The sequence below is a fragment of the Spea bombifrons genome, chromosome 9 (assembly GCF_027358695.1).
Source record: "Spea bombifrons isolate aSpeBom1 chromosome 9, aSpeBom1.2.pri, whole genome shotgun sequence".
NCBI lineage: Eukaryota > Metazoa > Chordata > Amphibia > Anura > Pelobatidae > Spea > Spea bombifrons.
In genome coordinates this window covers 10,837,234-10,856,277 of record NC_071095.1, presented here as the reverse complement: position 1 = coordinate 10,856,277, position 19,044 = coordinate 10,837,234, and the positions used below count along the sequence as shown (strand labels likewise).

At 44.6% G+C, this 19,044-nt stretch overlaps 1 protein-coding gene across 1 annotated transcript in view; it reads right to left on the bottom strand.

Moving 5' to 3' along the window:
- Positions 1–7,428: 7,428 nt before the first annotated feature.
- BRF1 (BRF1 RNA polymerase III transcription initiation factor subunit) overlaps positions 7,429–19,044 on the bottom strand; it is a 49,126-nt gene continuing 37,510 nt past the window's right edge. Inside the window, exons 16-18 of the mRNA XM_053474697.1 lie at positions 9,773–9,824; positions 8,408–8,555; positions 7,429–7,767 (exon numbers count right to left, since the gene is read on the bottom strand). Of these exons, the coding sequence (XP_053330672.1) occupies positions 7,730–7,767; positions 8,408–8,555; positions 9,773–9,824 (238 nt within the window). The 3' untranslated portion in view covers positions 7,429–7,729. The remainder of the gene's footprint in view (positions 7,768–8,407; positions 8,556–9,772; positions 9,825–19,044) is intronic.

Below are 19,044 nucleotides of genomic sequence, written 5' to 3'. Positions count from 1 at the left end.
CACAATATATGCCCGTTTGACCCGATACTTCGTTACCTTCCTTTCTGTTCAATCATCGCCAGTGAATTACTGAACCCTGCAATTTACTTTCAACGGCAATTAATCTGTTGCTAAGGAGACTGGATTAATAAATCCTCGTCTAACCTCACCTTTTAATAATACAGTACTAATACGTTCCAGGTATCTTTGTGATATTTCCTCTAATGTGCTAAATCTCCCTTCATCTCCTAGAGAGCGAAAGAGAACATACACAGAAACAGAAGAGAAGCGCTACGAACCCCCCCAGAAGACATTCTGTAATCCAGAGAGACCTCTCTATGGTGTTTCCGGTAAGCAAGTAGGTCAGCCGAGGAGGGACGGCAAGATCTCCAAGCTTTCTACGAGAAAGGAAGCAGCAGCACAAAAAGGATTTGTCTGCCACACAAGAGCAGGAACAACAAAAGGGTAAAAAGATTAAATAAGAGGTTTATTCAAAAAACAAATGTACTGCTCCATTTTTGAAGGTGAATTCCTAATACTGTTATTCCAAGTAGCAGATTAACAATACCAGTTCTAGTTTATGCCCCATAGTATGATGTTTTCAGACGGCTGCGTGTCAGCCATTTGTATGAGTTCTCGCTCTGTTATCTGATCCCCGATCTACTAAACACCCCGACTGCTTATCATACTGCCTGTGGGGGACAATAGAATGGCTCGGCCTAAATCACCTAGTTAATGAAAGTCTATATCAGCAGGGACTTCATTAGCATTGCCATAAAGCATCAGCTCAGTGTGGTGTTTGAGCTGGGAAAGTCACCTACGATATCACATGACGGGGGGGGGTTGTATTACTGTATACCGCGCTGGGGGGGGTTGTATTACTGTATACTGTGCTGGGGGTTGTATTAGTATATACCAAGGGCATCCAACATGCGTCCCGCGAGACCTCGAGGTGCGTCCCGCGTAAGATCGGCAGCAAGGGCAACCGATCTTACGCGGGCCGCACCTCGAGCCCTGCTACAACAAGAGCCCTGCTACTTACCTGTGGGAGGGTCTTCTGTACTGCACAGAGGAAGCGGAACCCAGCAGAGTTCACGTGACATCACATGACTCTGCTCCAGTCCTGCTTCCTCTGTGCAGACCAGAGAACGCAGAGGGAGGCCGCGTCCCCCTGCTGAAGTCTGTGAGCGGCATCGAGGCGCTGCAGTGCAGGTAAGGGGGTGGGGAGGGTGTTTGAATGAGTATGCGTGATTGAGGGAATGAATCTGAATGAATGAGTATATGAATGAGTGTGTGTGGATGTGTAAGTGCTGGAACCTAGGCATGATGGGACTGTGATTGCTGTTAGCAATCACACTCCTATCATGCCAAGTCAGCCAGTACATGCTGAAACCTAGCTAGCTGCCCCCCTTGTGTATTGATGCTGCCAGCAGTATGGGGTCTGCACATCACTTACAGCCACCCTGTACCAGCGTGTACTGGCTGACTTGGCATGATAGGAGTGTTATTGCTAACAGCTAACAGCAATCTGCTAACAGCAATCACAGTCCCATCATGCCTAGGTACCAGCATTTACTGGTTGGATGTGTAAGTGCTGGAACCTAAGCATGATGGGACTGTGATTGCTGTTAGCAATCACACTCCTATCATGCCAAGTCATATTGCTCATTTTTTTTGTCCAATTGTGGTGTGTTACCTACTTTTATTAAAAATGTGAGGTTTTTTTTAATTTTTTTTAAAGGTGGGGGGGTCATTTTCGGTTTTGGCTAAGTGAACCGTGAATGTTTTGGTCCAGAATTTTCATTTTGGTGCATCCCTAGAATAAATAGAACGATTTCATTTTTAATTATCCTGAGTCCTGAATTTGTAGTCACAAAACTTTCTAGGCCCAGAGGAAAAGTAAAGGTTTTGTGTCATTTACTTTATTTTAATCTGCATATTTTATTAAAGGCCATATTTTCTCACAGTTAAAAATGAGTGCGGCCCGCGCATGTATACAATTCTGATGAAGTGGCCCACTGCAGAAAAAACTTGGACACCCCTGCTATATACCGTGCTGGGGGGTTATATTACTGTATACAGCGCCGGGGGTTATATTACTGTATACAGCACGGGGGGGTTATATTACTGTATACAGTGCTGGGGGTTATATTACTGTATACAGCGCTGTGGGGGTTATATTACTGTATACAGCGCTGGGGGTTATATTACTGTATACAGCGCTGGGGGTTATATTACTGTATACAGCACTGGGGGGTTATATTACTGTATACAGCGCTGGGGGTTATATTACTGTATACAGTGCTGGGGGTTATATTACTGTATACAGTGCTGGGGGGTTATATTACTGTATACAGTGCTGGGGGGTTATATTACTGTATACAGCGCTGGGGGGGTTATATTACTGTATACCGTGCTGGGGGGTTATATTACTGTATACAGCGCTGGGGGTTATATTACTGTATACAGCACTGGGAGGTTATATTACTGTATACAGCGCTGGGGGTTATATTACTGTATACAGCACTGGGAGGTTATATTACTGTATACAGCACTGGGGGGTTATATTACTGTATACAGCACTGGGAGGTTATATTACTGTATACAGCGCTGGGGGGTTATATTACTGTGTACAGCGCTGGGGGGTTATATTACTGTATACAGCGCTGGGGGTTATATTACTGTATACAGCGCTGGGGGGTATATTACTGTATACAGCGCTGGGGGGTTATATTACTGTATACAGCGCTGGGGGGTTATATTACTGTATACAGCTCTGGGGGTTATATTACTGTATACAGCGCTGGGGGGTTATATTACTGTATACAGCGCTGGGGGTTATATTACTGTATACAGCGCTGGGGGGTTATATTACTGTATACAGCTCTGGGGGTTATATTACTGTATACAGCGCTGGGGGTTATATTACTGTATACAGCTCTGGGGGTTATATTACTGTATACCGTGCTGGGGGTTATATTACTGTATACAGCGCTGGGGGTTATATTACTGTATACAGCGCTGGGGGGTTATATTACTGTATACAGCTCTGGGGGTTATATTACTGTATACAGCGCTGGGGGGTTATATTACTGTATACAGCTCTGGGGGTTATATTACTGTATACCAGGGGCGTCCAACATATGCGGCCTGCGGGCCAAATGCGGCCCGCGGGACCTCGAGGTGCGGCCCGCGTGAGATCGGCAGCCAGGATCGCAAGAGCCCTGCTACTTACTTGTGGGAGGGTCTATTCTCTGCTCCAGTCCTGCCTCCTCTGTGGAGAGAACGAGGGAGGCCGCGCCCCCTGCTGAAGTCAGTGATCGGCATTGAGAGAGCTGTAGTGCAGGTAAGGGGATGGGGGAGTGTGTTTGAATGAGTATGCCTGATTGAGGGAATGAATCTGTGAATGAATGGATTTGTGTGTGTGATAGCATGGATGTGTAAGTGCTGGAACCTAGGCATGATGGGACTGTGATTGCTGTTAACAATCCCACTCCTATCATGCCAAGTCAGCCAGTACATGCTGAAACCTGGCTAGCTGCCCCCTTGTGTATTGATGCTGCCAGCAGTATGGGGTCTGCACTTACAGCCACCCTGTACCAGCATGTATTGGCTGACTTGGGATGATAGGAGTGTTATTGCTAACAGCTAACAGCAATCTGCTAACAGCAATCACAGTCCCATCATGCCTAGGTTCCAGCATTTACTGGTTGCCTGGGTATAAAAAGAGTGTGTTTGCTGTTAGCAATCCCACTCCTATCTTGCCAAGTCATATTGTTGATTTTTTTTGTCCAATTGTGGTGTGTTACTTTTAATAAAGCATGGTTACACACTAAAATTGGACAAAAAATACCGGTACAATGCCCAGCCAACCAGTACATGCTGGAATCTGGGTATGCCTGAGATTGCTGTTAACAATCATAATATATAATTTTTTGTACAATTTTGGTGTGTAACTTACTTTTATTAAAAGTGTGTGTGTGGGGGGGTCATTTTCAGTTTCGGCTAAGTGAACCCTGAATTTTTGGTTTTGTTCCAGAATTTTCATTTTAGTGCATCCCTAAAATAAATAGAACTATTTTATTTTTACTTATACAGAATCCTGCATTTGTAGTCACAAAACTTTCTAGGCCCAGAAATCAGTGAGAGGAAAAGTAAAGGTTTTGTGTCATTTACTTTATTTTAATCTGCATATTTTATTAAAGGCCATATTTTCTCACAGTGAAAAATGAGTGCGGCCCGCGCACGTATACAATTCTGATGAAGTGGCCCACTGCAGAAAAAACTTGGACGCCCCTGCTGTATACCGTGCTGGGGGGTTATATTACTGTATACAGCGCTGGGGGTTATATTACTGTATACAGTGCTGGGGGTTATATTACTGTATACAGCGCTGGGGGTTATATTACTGTATACAGTGCTGGGGGTTATATTACTGTATACAGCGCTGGGGGTTATATTACTGTATACAGTGCTGGGGGTTATATTACTGTATACAGCGCTGGGGGGTTATATTACTGTATACAGCGCTGGGGGGTTATATTACTGTATACAGCGCTGGGGGGTTATATTACTGTATACAGCGCTGGGGGGTTATATTACTGTATACAGCGCTGGGGGGTTATATTACTGTATACAGCGCTGGGGGGGTTATATTACTGTATACAGCGCTGGGGGGGTTATATTACTGTATACAGCGCTGGGGGGGTTATATTACTGTATACAGCGCTGGGGGGTTATATTACTGTATACAGCGCTGGGGGTTATATTACTGTATACAGCGCTGGGGGTTATATTACTGTATACAGCGCTGGGGGGGTTATATTACTGTATACAGCGCTGGGGGGGTTATATTACTGTATACAGCGCTGGGGGGTTATATTACTGTATACAGCGCTGGGGGGTTATATTACTGTATACAGCGCTGGGGGTTATATTACTGTATACAGCGCTGGGGGGTTATATTACTGTATACAGCGCTGGGGGGGTTATATTACTGTATACAGCGCTGGGGGGGTTATATTACTGTGTATATCGCTGGGGGTTATATTACTGTATACAGCGCTGGGGGGTTATATTACTGTATACAGCGCTGGGGGGTTATATTACTGTATACAGCGCTGGGGGGTTATATTACTGTATACAGCGCTGGGGGGGTTATATTACTGTATACAGCGCTGGGTGTTATATTACTGTATACAGCGCTGGGGGGTTATATTACTGTATACAGCGCTGGGGGTTATATTACTGTATACAGCGCTGGGGGTTATATTACTGTGTATATCGCTGGGGGTTATATTACTGTATACAGCGCTGGGGGGTTATATTACTGTATACAGCGCTGGGGGGTTATATTACTGTATACAGCGCTGGGGGGTTATATTACTGTATACAGCGCTGGGGGTTATATTACTGTATACAGCGCTGGGGGGGTTATATTATTGTATACAGCGCTGGGGGGGTTATATTACTGTATACAGCGCTGGGGGGTTATATTACTGTATACAGCGCTGGGGGTTATATTACTGTGTATATCGCTGGGGGTTATATTACTGTATACAGCGCTGGGGGTTATATTATTGTATACAGCGCTGGGGGGGTTATATTACTGTATACAGCACTGGGGGGTTATATTACTATATACAGCGCTGGGGTTATATTACTGTATACAGCGCTGGGGGGTTATATTACTGTATACAGCACTGGGGGGTTATATTACTATATACAGCGCTGGGGTTATATTACTGTATACAGCGCTGGGGGGTTATATTACTGTATACAGCGCTGGGGGTTATATTACTGTGTATATCGCTGGGGGTTATATTACTGTGTATATCGCTGGGGGTTATATTACTGTATACAGCACTGGGGGGTTATATTACTATATACAGCGCTGGGGTTATATTACTGTATACAGCGCTGGGGGGATTATATTACTGTATACAGCGCTGGGGGTTATTACTGTATACAGCGCTGGGGGGTTGTATTACTGTGTACAGTGCTGGGGGTTGTATTACTGTATACAGCGCCGGGGTTTATGCTTAAAGATTTTCTTCCATTGGATTCCCCGCTTAAGACTCTGCCAGGAGCCGCTGCTATTTCGTACATCTCGTTATTGCGTTTAAACAAAAGCTGAATGACCTCAAGTAAAGGACCTCTATGTGATCATCTGGAGCGTTTCCGCATTATGTGAGGTGATCTGGGGATCCTTGTCTGATCCCTAAATTCTGCCCCTCTCTTCTCCCTGGATACCTCTGTTTTCTTCCCCAATGTCCCTCTTTTCTCAGGCCTCTGAATTATATGCCGTGTATGAGGTATCCATTGTACAGTCCTAAAAACCGCATTAATGTACATAAAAACCACCATGGTTTAGCCAAGGATCAGTGAGTGGATTCGCCTTGGTGCAGTATAAATTTACACACACACACACACACACACACACACTGTCTCCCTTCCAAAACACACAGCCTGGCTCTAACAGTATACATTTACACACATACACACACTAACACTCATATACACACACTAACACTCACACTATCTCCCTTCCACCACCAGCCCCAGGCTCACACCGGCATCAGGCACGGTCAGAGATGAAAAGTAGATTGAACGAACAGATGTTATAATCGTACGGCACAGAGGATACACGCTTTAATAAAGGAAACGCGGATAAATAAGAATTCTTTAATGATGGTTTACAAAATAAAATCGACATTCTGTCCGTATACACTGACAAGGTGCCACCAGCTTGCCCAAAAGGAATGCAAACAATACGACCCGCTCTGGATGCGCAGACCCCATGATTTCTGTAAATGACGACTCGGACCTGCATTTAATAATCATATTAGAAAGGACAATGTTATTCTTTTTCTTTAGCTTCCCCCCCAAGCCGCCCCCAAGACCATAATTTCCTTTGGAGGCGAGCGGAAGCGACATGGTGCGGATTCGGTGATCTATAGATTATACGAGGACAGTAATATTCCGAGAGGGGTCTCTCTCTCCGGGTCGGAGTCAGGATAAGCGATCGCGTGCATTAAATCCCCAGGTAACCAGCGAGGGATTCACATTATCCGAAGCTTAAAAAGGCGAAGGGGACGTAGATGCGGAGGACGAGCGTCAAACCCGGGCGGGAAAACCGGGCATCTTCACGCTACAATGGAGAATCGGCTTCGACAGCCACAATCAAATAAAAGACACAAAAACAGTAACAATACTCAAAAACTGAAAAATTAAATAAACAGCAGTGTTTTCTCTCCAGCGTTCTGTAAAAAGGAATGCTTGGTGTAATATATATATATTTACATGACCATCGTACAAGCCGAGTGGGACAGATCTACATAAATATAGGTGTAAAAAACAACCAGTTTTAAGGAGAGGTCCTGGTTAGTGGTCTTATTACTAAAATGGGGGGAAACAACGGAAAATACAGCTCAGGGAAACGCGGGCGTGTACATTATTAGTATTTTAATGTTAAATTGTACGATTTATCAAAATGTTTACAAGAAAAAGGCTCCAGAAAACAAATAATGACGAAAAATAAAAAAAAAATGAGATTCAAGTACTACAAACCCAAAGACGTTCGTGGGTTCAGGGCCAGCGTGAACCGACCCAAATCGGGAGGATTTTAGACACTTATTATTACAAAGTTCCGACTGCTTTGCTGATCACAGAACAGCACCGTAGATACGAGTCCGTATTTTACAAACACGCTTCGCCTAAACGCGGCGCCCAAAAGTCCCGTATTTCTGCGTCAATATCCGTCGTCGTCGTCCATTTCGCAGCCGTAATCTGAAATAAAGAAATCTGTTATTTAATACGCGGCCGGCAGAAAGCGGATCGCTCGGAGCTTTAAAAAAATATTACAGATTAATAGATATTAAATAAATACGGCAACGGGCATCACCAAGGCAGCGGAACGTATTAAGCATTCAGCTCAATAACCCCATGAAAAGTGACGCACGGGTACAAAGAAAGGATCCAGTCAAGAATAAGACCGTCTTATTGGACGTGTCTGAACCCTGAGCGGATGCATGCATGGAACTGCAGAGAAAAATGCCTAGTTTTGGCTTTTTAAATAAACGTATACATGTGAGCGCTGTGCTTGCTTTGAACAGGACGGAAGATACATTGTGGCCAATTTGTGTCATAGTCTGGCTTCCTGCTTGCAAACTAAAACCAATGACATCACACGCCCCTTGAGTGTTACATTGCGTGTATCGTCTGGAACGCAACACAAAGGGCTGTCACCTCGGATGGATTGGGGATCCCAAACCCCGTCATGATGATTAAGCCACCGCATGGCGCTAGATAAGCTGGGTCAGCGCCTGGTACACCCGCCCGTATAATCTGGAAACGTCAGAGTGAAACACAGAAGGTTCTGAAGATCTCCCTCACTGAGTATTTTGGAGAATAATGGAGAAGTACTCACCGCTGGCTCCCATTAATTGAAGCGCGCTTACACAGTGCTCTTCCTCCTCATCCTCGTCCGCCTCCTCCTCCTCCTCGTGGCTGTACGCCACCGGCCCGCTCTCTACGATCGGGCCGTTCACCTCTGGGGGATTTGCTTTCATAGGCAGCTAGGAGAAGAAAAAAGACGCGTCACGATGTATCCCGACGTACAATCCCGATGGCGGAAACGCCATATATTCTCCCAATAAAGGTAAACAAGAAGCATATCCAGAATTTAATGATTGTTATATTATCCTGAAACGCTGGACGGGGGGGGGGGGATCTCCGAGATGCGCTGCAGGCAGAGATGATCATTTCCATGGAATCACCATCTTTCTTCTTGATATGTAACGATATAAATCTATACAGACTGACTTTTTATTGGAAGGGGTGTTTGACGTTATAAGATGGAAAAGAAAAGGCGTCTGGTACCTCAACAACAAAAAAAAGTGCTGACGCGGCACAAACGGAAACCCGCGGACTCAACGGGAACGGATCTTTCAGCCAGAATTAAAGGATGATATAGATTGGGAGATAGAACCTGAAGCCGGGGCGCAGCGGTTAATCCGTGAATATTCCGGACATCGACGGAGACTCTATTTGCGAGCCCACAGGGGGTTAAACGTATTACGCGGTCACACACAGTCAATCCGAAAAAAGGATTAATTCACAAGCAAACGCCGATCATTTTCACACACCACGAAAAATACCTGGGAGCGGCGCACGGCGCGGAAAAAAGTATTCTAATTAAAATATGACCTCTTCTTAATTATCATCCCTATTCCTGTCCGTCCGCGTCTTGGTAATGAGGGACAATAAAAGTGATAATGCCTTTCCGGAGGCAGAATATCTGGCGGCTCGGGAAGATTAATGCTCGTTCCCCGTCGTAATTATGTGCAAAATGTCCTTTCCACATTACGTTCTACGGGAGTCGCAGAAGAACTCGAGAACCAGGAGTCGCTGTCAAACTTTTCAGGAGAGAATATTCCGGGTCTCTCTCTCTCTCGGTCGGGTTGTAGCATCGTTTGCCGGTCAGCGTGAGGAATAATCAGCGCTTCTCGAGACGATCAAGGACATCAAAGAGTATCCAAAAGGCCATTCCTTATACTGTATATACTGTGATGCTGCCCTCGGTATCCCTCTACCAATTAACATTTGTAATCAAGCAGCAAGCGAGACTCACGGCTTCTCGAAACCTGCGACCCTGCCCCATGTGTCCTTCAGAAGACTCGGGAACCCAGCTTTCCACGGGCATCCTTTCCGAGTCATCGTGATTCACGCGCACAGGACCCCCGTCTCGTTTCACTTTAAGACCCACTTTTATAAGATACAATGTGACTCTTACCTGCGCGAGCGCTGGCTTCTTCGACGGCTGCGTGGAAACCAAAGGTTTGGATCTGAAAGAAAAGTTAAAGAAAGCGATCAACAGCGAGGACTACAATGAATAAAAGTCGACGTAGGAGAGACGGGGAACGGGCTTCCATGTCTGAACACAACACGCTTACAGGTTACATAGAAAGGAACACGCGTAGATCCATGACCCGACGGAACCCTGATTACACTGGATAACCCCCAACGGGTTCTCTCCCCGCTGCTGTCTAATTGCTGATTGTTGCCGATTGGTTCAGGCAGCCTTTGTAAGGGTGGGGGAGGGGAAGGACAGAACTGGCTCTGCCACAGGCTGCCACTGATCTCAGCGTAAGGTTAACATCTAAAGTATTACTTTTTATATATTTTATTTATAAGCCCCAACAGTTTACACAGCGCTTAATACAATACATAAATTCAAGGGGTATGACGAGAATTGAAAGACTAAGACAAGAAAGATACATTAGGTGGAGAGAGTCACGAGCTCACAAGCTTAAGAATCCAAAATGATAGCGCATGCGGAAGAAATCAAAAAGCACAGAGTTTAGCTTTGATTAAGGATTTAGTTCTGATAAAGACTACGAAGGAGGCAGCGCTTCTTAAATAGTCTGATAGACGCATGAAACGAAACGTTCATTACAGTGTCCGCCTCATGTCCGACAGACAGAAGATGCTACCGCCATATTGGTTATCACCAGCGGCCGCCGGGAGGCCGTCGCTCGCGGGGATCCATCCGATCTCACTCCCCGACTCGGGACTTTACGTTATAAACCGGCAGATTCACAAAGAGAATACGAGCTCTCTATTTAGCGGAACGCCTGCAGGCTATGGCGTCTTCAGCGCGCGTCTTAATTACATTTCAATTTCAATGCAGAAAAAGAACAAAAAAGCCAAAAATAGAGGGTAACCACAGTGATAAATTGGTGGGGATTGCGATGATGAAAGGCGCGGGGTTTGACACGTATCGTTAATAATGTAGCGAACGCCTCGGAATTCTCTCTCTCTCCATTCATTGGTTAACCAAAAATTAGCATCACAATCCTACTTATCTTTAAATACAGCTTTAAGCGTAATTATCGTCCTCGTATGTGTGTCAATTTACATAATATCCTACATCTTCTTCTTTGTAAAATGTTACGGGGCTTTTTTTTTTCCCTATTTCCTTTGTCTTCCTTAATAAATCCCTCTGAACTATTACCTGTCTCGGTGCTGAGACCTCCTGCCTTGGGGTATTTCTCAGAGAACACACATTACAATCCAAAAAACGCAGGAAAAGAGACAGCGGCTCCGGCTGAGAGACAGCCCACCGCGGAAGGTCCGCTCTCTCCACCATGTCCTTCAATGTAAAAGCTTGTAGCCTTTTCCGAGTTTTTAAGGGTTGCTTTCGGGCACTGAAAAAACCCACAAAGCTACAAAGTTGCCCAGAATAGCTACAATTCCTTCTGCCTGCACGCCCGGTGCCATGTAAATACTACCCCTGCCAGTCCTGTGGTCGGGATCGCCTGCTATCTCGTTATCAGGAAATAACACCGCGGTTTATGGTATAGCGCTGGGAATTTATACGTTTAATTTCGAATGCTTTTAAAATCTCGTTTATTTCTGTCCGGAACGTTCTATTTTATTAGGACGAGCCGGTCGTCAATCAGCGTCTACGCCGTTAGCTCGAGGGTCCAATAGACCGAGAGATGTCGGTTACCAAGTGTTTGAAGGGGGGCAATCACCAGAAAACTGTGTGAACGAGGAGATTATTGTACATGCGCAGTACCCCTGCGTGACGCACACAGCTAGCCCGTTACTCGTCCGTCACATGCAGATCCCGAAGCAGCTGCCCTTCATCGGAATAACTTAGTAAGAGGCAGGGAGAACACACAAAACAGTATCTTTCTCTTAAATAACTAAAAAAGACCCAAAAAACTGTTTGAAAAGCTAAAAGCGAGCAAAAAGTGGAAAAAAAAACCTGCCAATAATTGCAGAGCGCTGCATTCGTTCCAATGTTGTACGGATTCATTTCCTTCAAGAGCTTCCTCAAAATACAGACAGAAAAGCAAATAGTCAGAAAACGAGAGATTGAGTCATTGAGCTGAAGTGCGCTCGAGTACCAGATCCGATCTCACAGACGGGGATTTCAAAAGCTCTCGAAGAAAATGATGTATTAGACGGTCCAAATATTAGTGAAATAAGAGCCTCAACAACCCGGCGAATGTCAACATAACCAGATCGTCATTATATGCTTCTACTAAACAAGATCCTCCTGAAAAAAAGATTAAATTAGAAGAAGGAATAGGAAAGGAAGCAAAAGAAAAGAAATGGGAATGGAGGAAAAGAAATGGGAATGGAGGAAAATAAATGGGAATGGAGGAAAAGAAATGGGAATGGAGGAAAAGAAATGGGAATGGAGGAAAAGAAATGGGAATGGAGGAAAAGAAATGGGAATGGAGGAAAATAAATGGGAATGGAGGAAAAGAAAGGAAGAAAAAGAAGGACAGAAAAAGAAGGAAAGAAGGAAGGGGAGTAGGAATAAAAATAGAAAGGAAAGAAAGTGGAAAGAAAGAAAGAAGTAAAAGAATTAAAGAAGGATGGAAGGAAAAGAATGAAAGACAAAAGAGAAGAAAGGGAAAAGAAGAAGATGGGAAGAAAATGAAAAGGATAGAATTTAAAAAAAAGGATAGCATTGCTTGGGCGAAATCTCTGATCTAAATAGTGGTTCCTTGAGAAAACCTGAAGAAAGAAAGGAGAAAAGAAAGAAAAGAGGAAAGAAGTATTTATCATTATCTCCTGTAATTTCACTGAGCGTCAGGTGACTGGACCTCCACAGACCCGTTACCACCAACGCGAGCAAACGGTTAGCGCTTTACGTCTCGAGAGAGGCGGAACATCAGACTATGGAGTGAATTAACGCAACTTCATTAAAAACACCTGAAAATTCTAACAAAAAAATAACTGGTGAAAACCGTGCAGCTGTATTTATTTCAACTAACGTCTGATTATTCTACCAATTCCGAATAATCTTTACGGGGGGGGCGCTGCCAGACGGGCTCCAGCGCCAATGACTCGGAGCTGAAATAAATCTGCCGCTTCCAATGAGTCACGGGGAGCGAGCGTGTCATCGATACGGGATCGGGGAACGCAAAGACGCATTTATCCAGAGATAAAATATTACACACCTACGCTTATTGTCCGCGGAATGCACGATAAATCTCACGGAGGAGACTCGTTTCATTCACTGCTCGGGAGATTATCGAGGTTCAGGTCACGGAAGCCGGAGACACAATATCTTATTTATTAAACCCGGTATATTATAGTGCCAGGAGCCACCATACGTAATTTTCTGGGTCAAAACACTTATTTCTTATCAATTCTTATCCGACCCCTTGTAAAGATTCAATGAAAATCATTGTCTTCCTCGGCCCTCATTCTTTTTTTTTTTTTGTCGTACATGAACAAGCGCCCAAGACGATCCTTATTGTTTGAAGCTCTTGTCTGGAATCGCTCGTTATCTGAGGATTAATCTGCTTTCCAGAAATTACAAATGCTATGTGATCCAGAAAGGGCAATTTATCCACAGCTGGGGCAAAACGAGGCGAGGGCAGGAAGGACGCGTAGAGTCTTTAATCACGTCGAGAAGGTGACCTTGATCCTCTTTCATCTGAGGCTTGCACGTTCTGGAAGCAGGATCGGCCCCATCGTAGAAGCAGGTGCCTGGGGGCATCAAGCTGGCAGGGGCTGCCCCATGGAGACTCTCACCCGTTAGCAAGAAAGTCCATGAAGGATGGAGGCGGCCGAGGCGGCTTTCCAGAGGAGCTAGAAACTTCAGGAGCCTCCAGCCGTACGACCCTCGATAAAGCACCTTCCAGCAATCCCCACACAAACCTTTTACCGGAATCGTACGGATTCACCCCAAATAACTCCCAGCTCCTACATTCTCATTCACTCACGTAAGCCCGGACCCCAAACGCCAGAAAGACTCGGTCCACGTTCTCTGGAATACTGAGCGGGCGGAAGCGTCTCCCAGACTCCTTCAGTAAATCTTATCTTTACCATTTCTTAGTGAAAAAGGACAAGTATACAAAAAAACCTGGTTTTTACTTAAATTTCTCACTAGCCGCACAATGATAATCCTTCGCTGCCTGGTAAAACTTGCTGCCTGCTATTCTTGTCTGAAAACTTACATTTTACAGAAAAAAAATAGCTTTAACTTAACTTTGCAAAAAAAATGAAAAAACCCCAGATGTCAGGTGATTAACAAGGTGGATTCTGACTGTTTCTTCGAGCCCCCGGGGGGGGGAGGGGGCGGACGCGGGTAGCTGTGCAGGAACGCGGAGGTTTATGTTGATGCGGATGAATGATCCGGCGGGAATCCCCTTTGGATTTCTCTTAGAAGATTCTCTTAGAAGATTTCTAATACGTTCGCCTTCGGGGTTCGAGTTCTGAGCTTCACGTAACGGAAAACCGTCTGAAAACACAGAGCTCGGCACGTGAACCCTCCATGTCTGCCTGAAATGCAGGGGGCTAGTCACTCCAAGGACGCAGCTTTCCAACTGGAGACCAACGTGGCTTCATGTGGCCTCCCATTTAAAACACTTTCTATGGATCTATAGACTACCGTATATTCCGGCGTATAAGACGACTGGGCGTATAAGACGACCCCCAACTTTTACAGTCCAAATATAGAGTTTGGACTATACTCACCGTATAAGACTACCCCTCTACCCAGCGTACAACAACCAGCCAATCACAGCAAGCGATGTACCTTACCGGTGATTTGCTGGTTGATTTGCTGACATATACATACATGCACTGCCCTTACACACACACACACACACACACACACACATATATAATATATATATATCTATATATATCTACACATATGCCTGTCCATACATACACATTTATACACTGCTCTCACCACACACCCCTGCCTTTACACACACATGTATATGTATATGTATATGTGTATATATATATATATATATATATATATATATATATATACACACACGTATGTATATATATATATATACACACACCAGTGTATATATATATATATATATATATATACACACCAGTGTGTGTGTGTGTGTGTACATATATGTGTATATATATATATGTGTATATATATATATATATATATATATATATATATTTCTCCTCCCTTTCTCCCCATCTCTTACCTCATCTTCTGTCTTCTTTCTTCCATCCAGTTGTGGGAGCCCGAGGTCTGGCACTTCAGACCTCGGCTTCCCTGCTCTCTAATCACTAGGCGCCGGGACATGACATCATCCCTGCGCTTGGCATCAATAGCCGGCGCCTAGTGATTAGAGAGCAGGGAAGCCGAGGTCTGAAGTGCCAGACCTCGGGCTTCCCTGCTCCCTCATCACTACGCGCCAGCATTTGATGCCGGGCGCCGGGACATGACGGCATCCCTGCGCTCGGCCTCAATAGCCGGCGCGTAATGATTAGAGAGATTGGTGGCTTCGTGGGAACCTCCGGTTTGGTAAGTACCCGGCGTATAAGACGACCCCCCACTTTTAAGAAGATTTTTTGGGGTTAAAAAGTCGTCTTATACGCCGGAATATACGGTATATATATCATTCTGTGTTAAAGGGACACTCCAGCCCTCGTATGCACCTTAATGCATAGCTGAGTGGTCCCTGTACATTTCCATGTAACAGAAGCCCCCCCATTAGTACTTGCACCTTCTCCCCAGCTATTTTTTGGCTGAACAAATCTCCGCGCCCCCGATATACTCACCTGCAGCGCTGACCTGCGAACGTTGCATTGAGGTCTACTGAGACTCACCATGCGCAGAACGTCCTCCTATTCATTTCACTCTTAAATAATACACACCGAATCTTCACAACGTACTTTAATCCGCTGTTCTTCGGTGAAGCCTGACACCATTTAGTTGGTGGGCTCCTTTTAGCGCCCTCGCGCCCCCCGCCAATGCCGCTCCTTGCGGTACTTTTCCATTCTTTGCGAGCAGACGTGTTCACGGGATTAACAGACATGATTATTACTTTGATGATACATCGTGTCCTCTCAGATATCATCAGCGAGCTCGGAGGAGCAGCAAAAACACCCAATGCCTGCTCTTCCCGGGTAATTTAAGACGACCGTTTCTCTGCTCGGTAATGTAAAGTATAAAATAAAAGCTGCAATCACCGCTCAATGCGAGCTCTTTGTTCCCAGGATGAGTGCCGGATCTTCCACGGGCCGGGAAGGTGAGACATGCCATCAATGCTTCTTTTAGAAAGTCTGATTAGCAGAGAGACCGAGACATATCCTAAAACTTCCGCTTCCTATCGGGGGGGCCGCTTAGCCTGTCCGTGCCAGAGGGGGCGCTGCACGCGGTTCAGGACTCATCACAAGGAGGTTTAATACTCCATTAAATGCCCCCCATTATTAAGAACGGCTGCATATTATGCAAGTAATATAATATGTACATGATACCTGTACAAAGACGCGTCTTACAGGTACTGAGCTTTTATAGTAAATGTAATAATTTATGTAATACATATATATTATTTAATATATAATATATATTTAAAATATATTTATAATATATAATATATATAATATATTATATATAATATATGTATAATAATATATGTATTATATATATATATATGTAATATAATATATATAAAATATATATATAAAATATATATTATATATATATGCAATATTATATAAAATATATATATAAAATATATTATAATATATGTAGTCTATATATATATATATATATATGTAATATAATATATATATATATATGTAATATAATATATATATATATATATATATATATGTAATATAATATATATATATATATATATATGTAATATAATATATATATATATATATATATATGTAATATAATATATATATATATATATGTAATATAATATATATATATATATACATACATACACACAATGTACATATATATAATATATAGTGTGTGTGTCCACTGCAATGCCGTTTCTTTACGTGGAACGTTATAGCGTCACGGCCTCAATTAGCGTATAGCTTAATCTATAAGGCTGCTGTAATTGATGATTTCATTGATTGAGTTCCCAGTTGAAGGGCCGTCTGCTCTCATCTCGTCGGTTTGCGGAGCTGAATGTGATGCAGATGCAGCGACCGTCTTGGTTTTTTCCCTTTATTTTTCCTGCTGACAGGTTAAACATTACAGAGGCGAAACTCCTAGAGGACCGAGTGGAAAAACACGGGGAGAGCAGGAGGTTAAACGGAGCACCGGCTCCTTATCTCGAGCCATCTGGAGGGGCAGGGAGGCAGACTCTGCATATCCGACCTTCAATTACCGTATTTAGTAAACAGGAAAGTTAAGTCAACCAATTGATTTGCGCCTCGGGCAGCGGCAGAGACGGTTTCATTATCTGCCCAAACTGAGTGATGGAATCGCTTGGATCCTCATCTATATTCTACCCGACAGAAACAACGAGCCAAGAAAAAGACGTATTCCTAAAACCTTTCGGGCATCTTGTGAAGCTTATTGACCCCGGAAGAATGAAGGAGGAGAGTAAAGAGGGCCTTGGTTAAAGAGCTTACAATCTAGCAGATATAGATGTATTCTGAGTCCGAGGCACAGGATATAAAAAACCTAAATATTATAACTGACAACAGGAAAGATGCAACTGAATTATATAAATATATATATATACGCACAACTGTTCTAAACTTTGGGGTCACTTAGAAACGTTCTTGTTTTTGAAAGAAAAGCACATTTTGTCCATTAAAATAACTGTAATTGTGAAACATTGTAATTCTGATAATAATTACGGGATTTTATTTTTTGAAAATTAAAGGACTTTTGCCAAAAAATTAGAAACTGTAATGCAAAGAAAATATATTTTTCGTTCCAAACATGAGATCGCGGCGAAGGTTAACTAAACCACGAGGAGGAATCCCGCGGCGTCATCCCGGGCGATTAGCGCTATCAGATTCCACCGCCGGTTCCGTGGAAACGGGAATCATTTCAATGAAAGATTCCCTAAAACACTCGGCGCTCCATCCGACACGTCGGTGAAAGGGATGCGCGGTCGGCCTGTTCTGGTCTCATAACCCGGAAGATGACGCCGTCTCCCCCCGGGACCCCCCCTCGCCATCTCCCCCCCCAGGACCCTCCTCGCCATCTCCCCCCAAGGACCCTCCGCGGGATCCCCCCTGGGACCCTCCTCGGCTGCGTCACTGCCAGAACCCCCACTTTAAGACTACAAATCAAAGCGGCTGATGTCACGGGATGCGGGGGACACGCAGCTGTCACGCGTCTCCGTTTCTTATTGACGTGACCTTTAAATGCTTTGCTGCGGGGGGGGGGGGGTTTGCGCACGCAAAGCAGCGAATTAAATAAATAATCAGACCGCCGCAGAGTGTCGCGGCTTCACCGTTCTGCGGGGGAGGGGACGGGGGGGTCAGCGTGGTATCTGCAGGAACCCGAACAGACTGAGCACTTTATGGGGGCAAAAATCGAAGGCAGGGAGCGGGCCGGAGGAGAGTCGCTGAACGCATCTCCTGCGCGGCTTTCGGCTGGGGGGGGTATGGAAAGGGGCAAATGCACAGGACAGATCCTGCAGAATACCCCCCAGTAAAGAGACCCCCGCTCCATCACACGCGCTAACGGTAATGGCAGCAGAGAACGCACGGTTACGGTGAATCGCATTAACTTTCACCGACGGGAAAACAAAGCGGAGAACACCGAGGCTTCCTCCACCCGAGAGGCTTCCGCTCCCCTCGGCTCCGTGACGGATCTGAAATGGACGAGGCTGACAGCGAGATAAAAGAAACGATCGCGGAGGTCCCCGGCGAGACGATGAAATTAGCGATGCCTTCAGCCATTTAACCCTTTGCTGCTGGTTATGTTTCATTCACACACTACAGAGGCACAAAATGAAGTTGTACACGGCTTCTAAGGCTGCATAGGTCTATCCTCAGCTTTCTGCCGGGAGACCGTTCCACTTATCTACTACCCTCTCAGTGACGTAAAACTCCCTTCCATCCCATCTCCATGGTATGTGACCGACGCACCGCCGACAGAACATACGAAGAACATACACCAAATATACGCAGAACATACACCGAATATACGCAGAACATACACCGAACATACGCAGAACATACACCGAATATACACAGCAAAACCCCCGCTGAGCGGTATTTATAAAAAAAGCGAGATCTAACGGTGCGCCGATCAGCAGGAATACTCCATCAGTTTCCACGGTAACT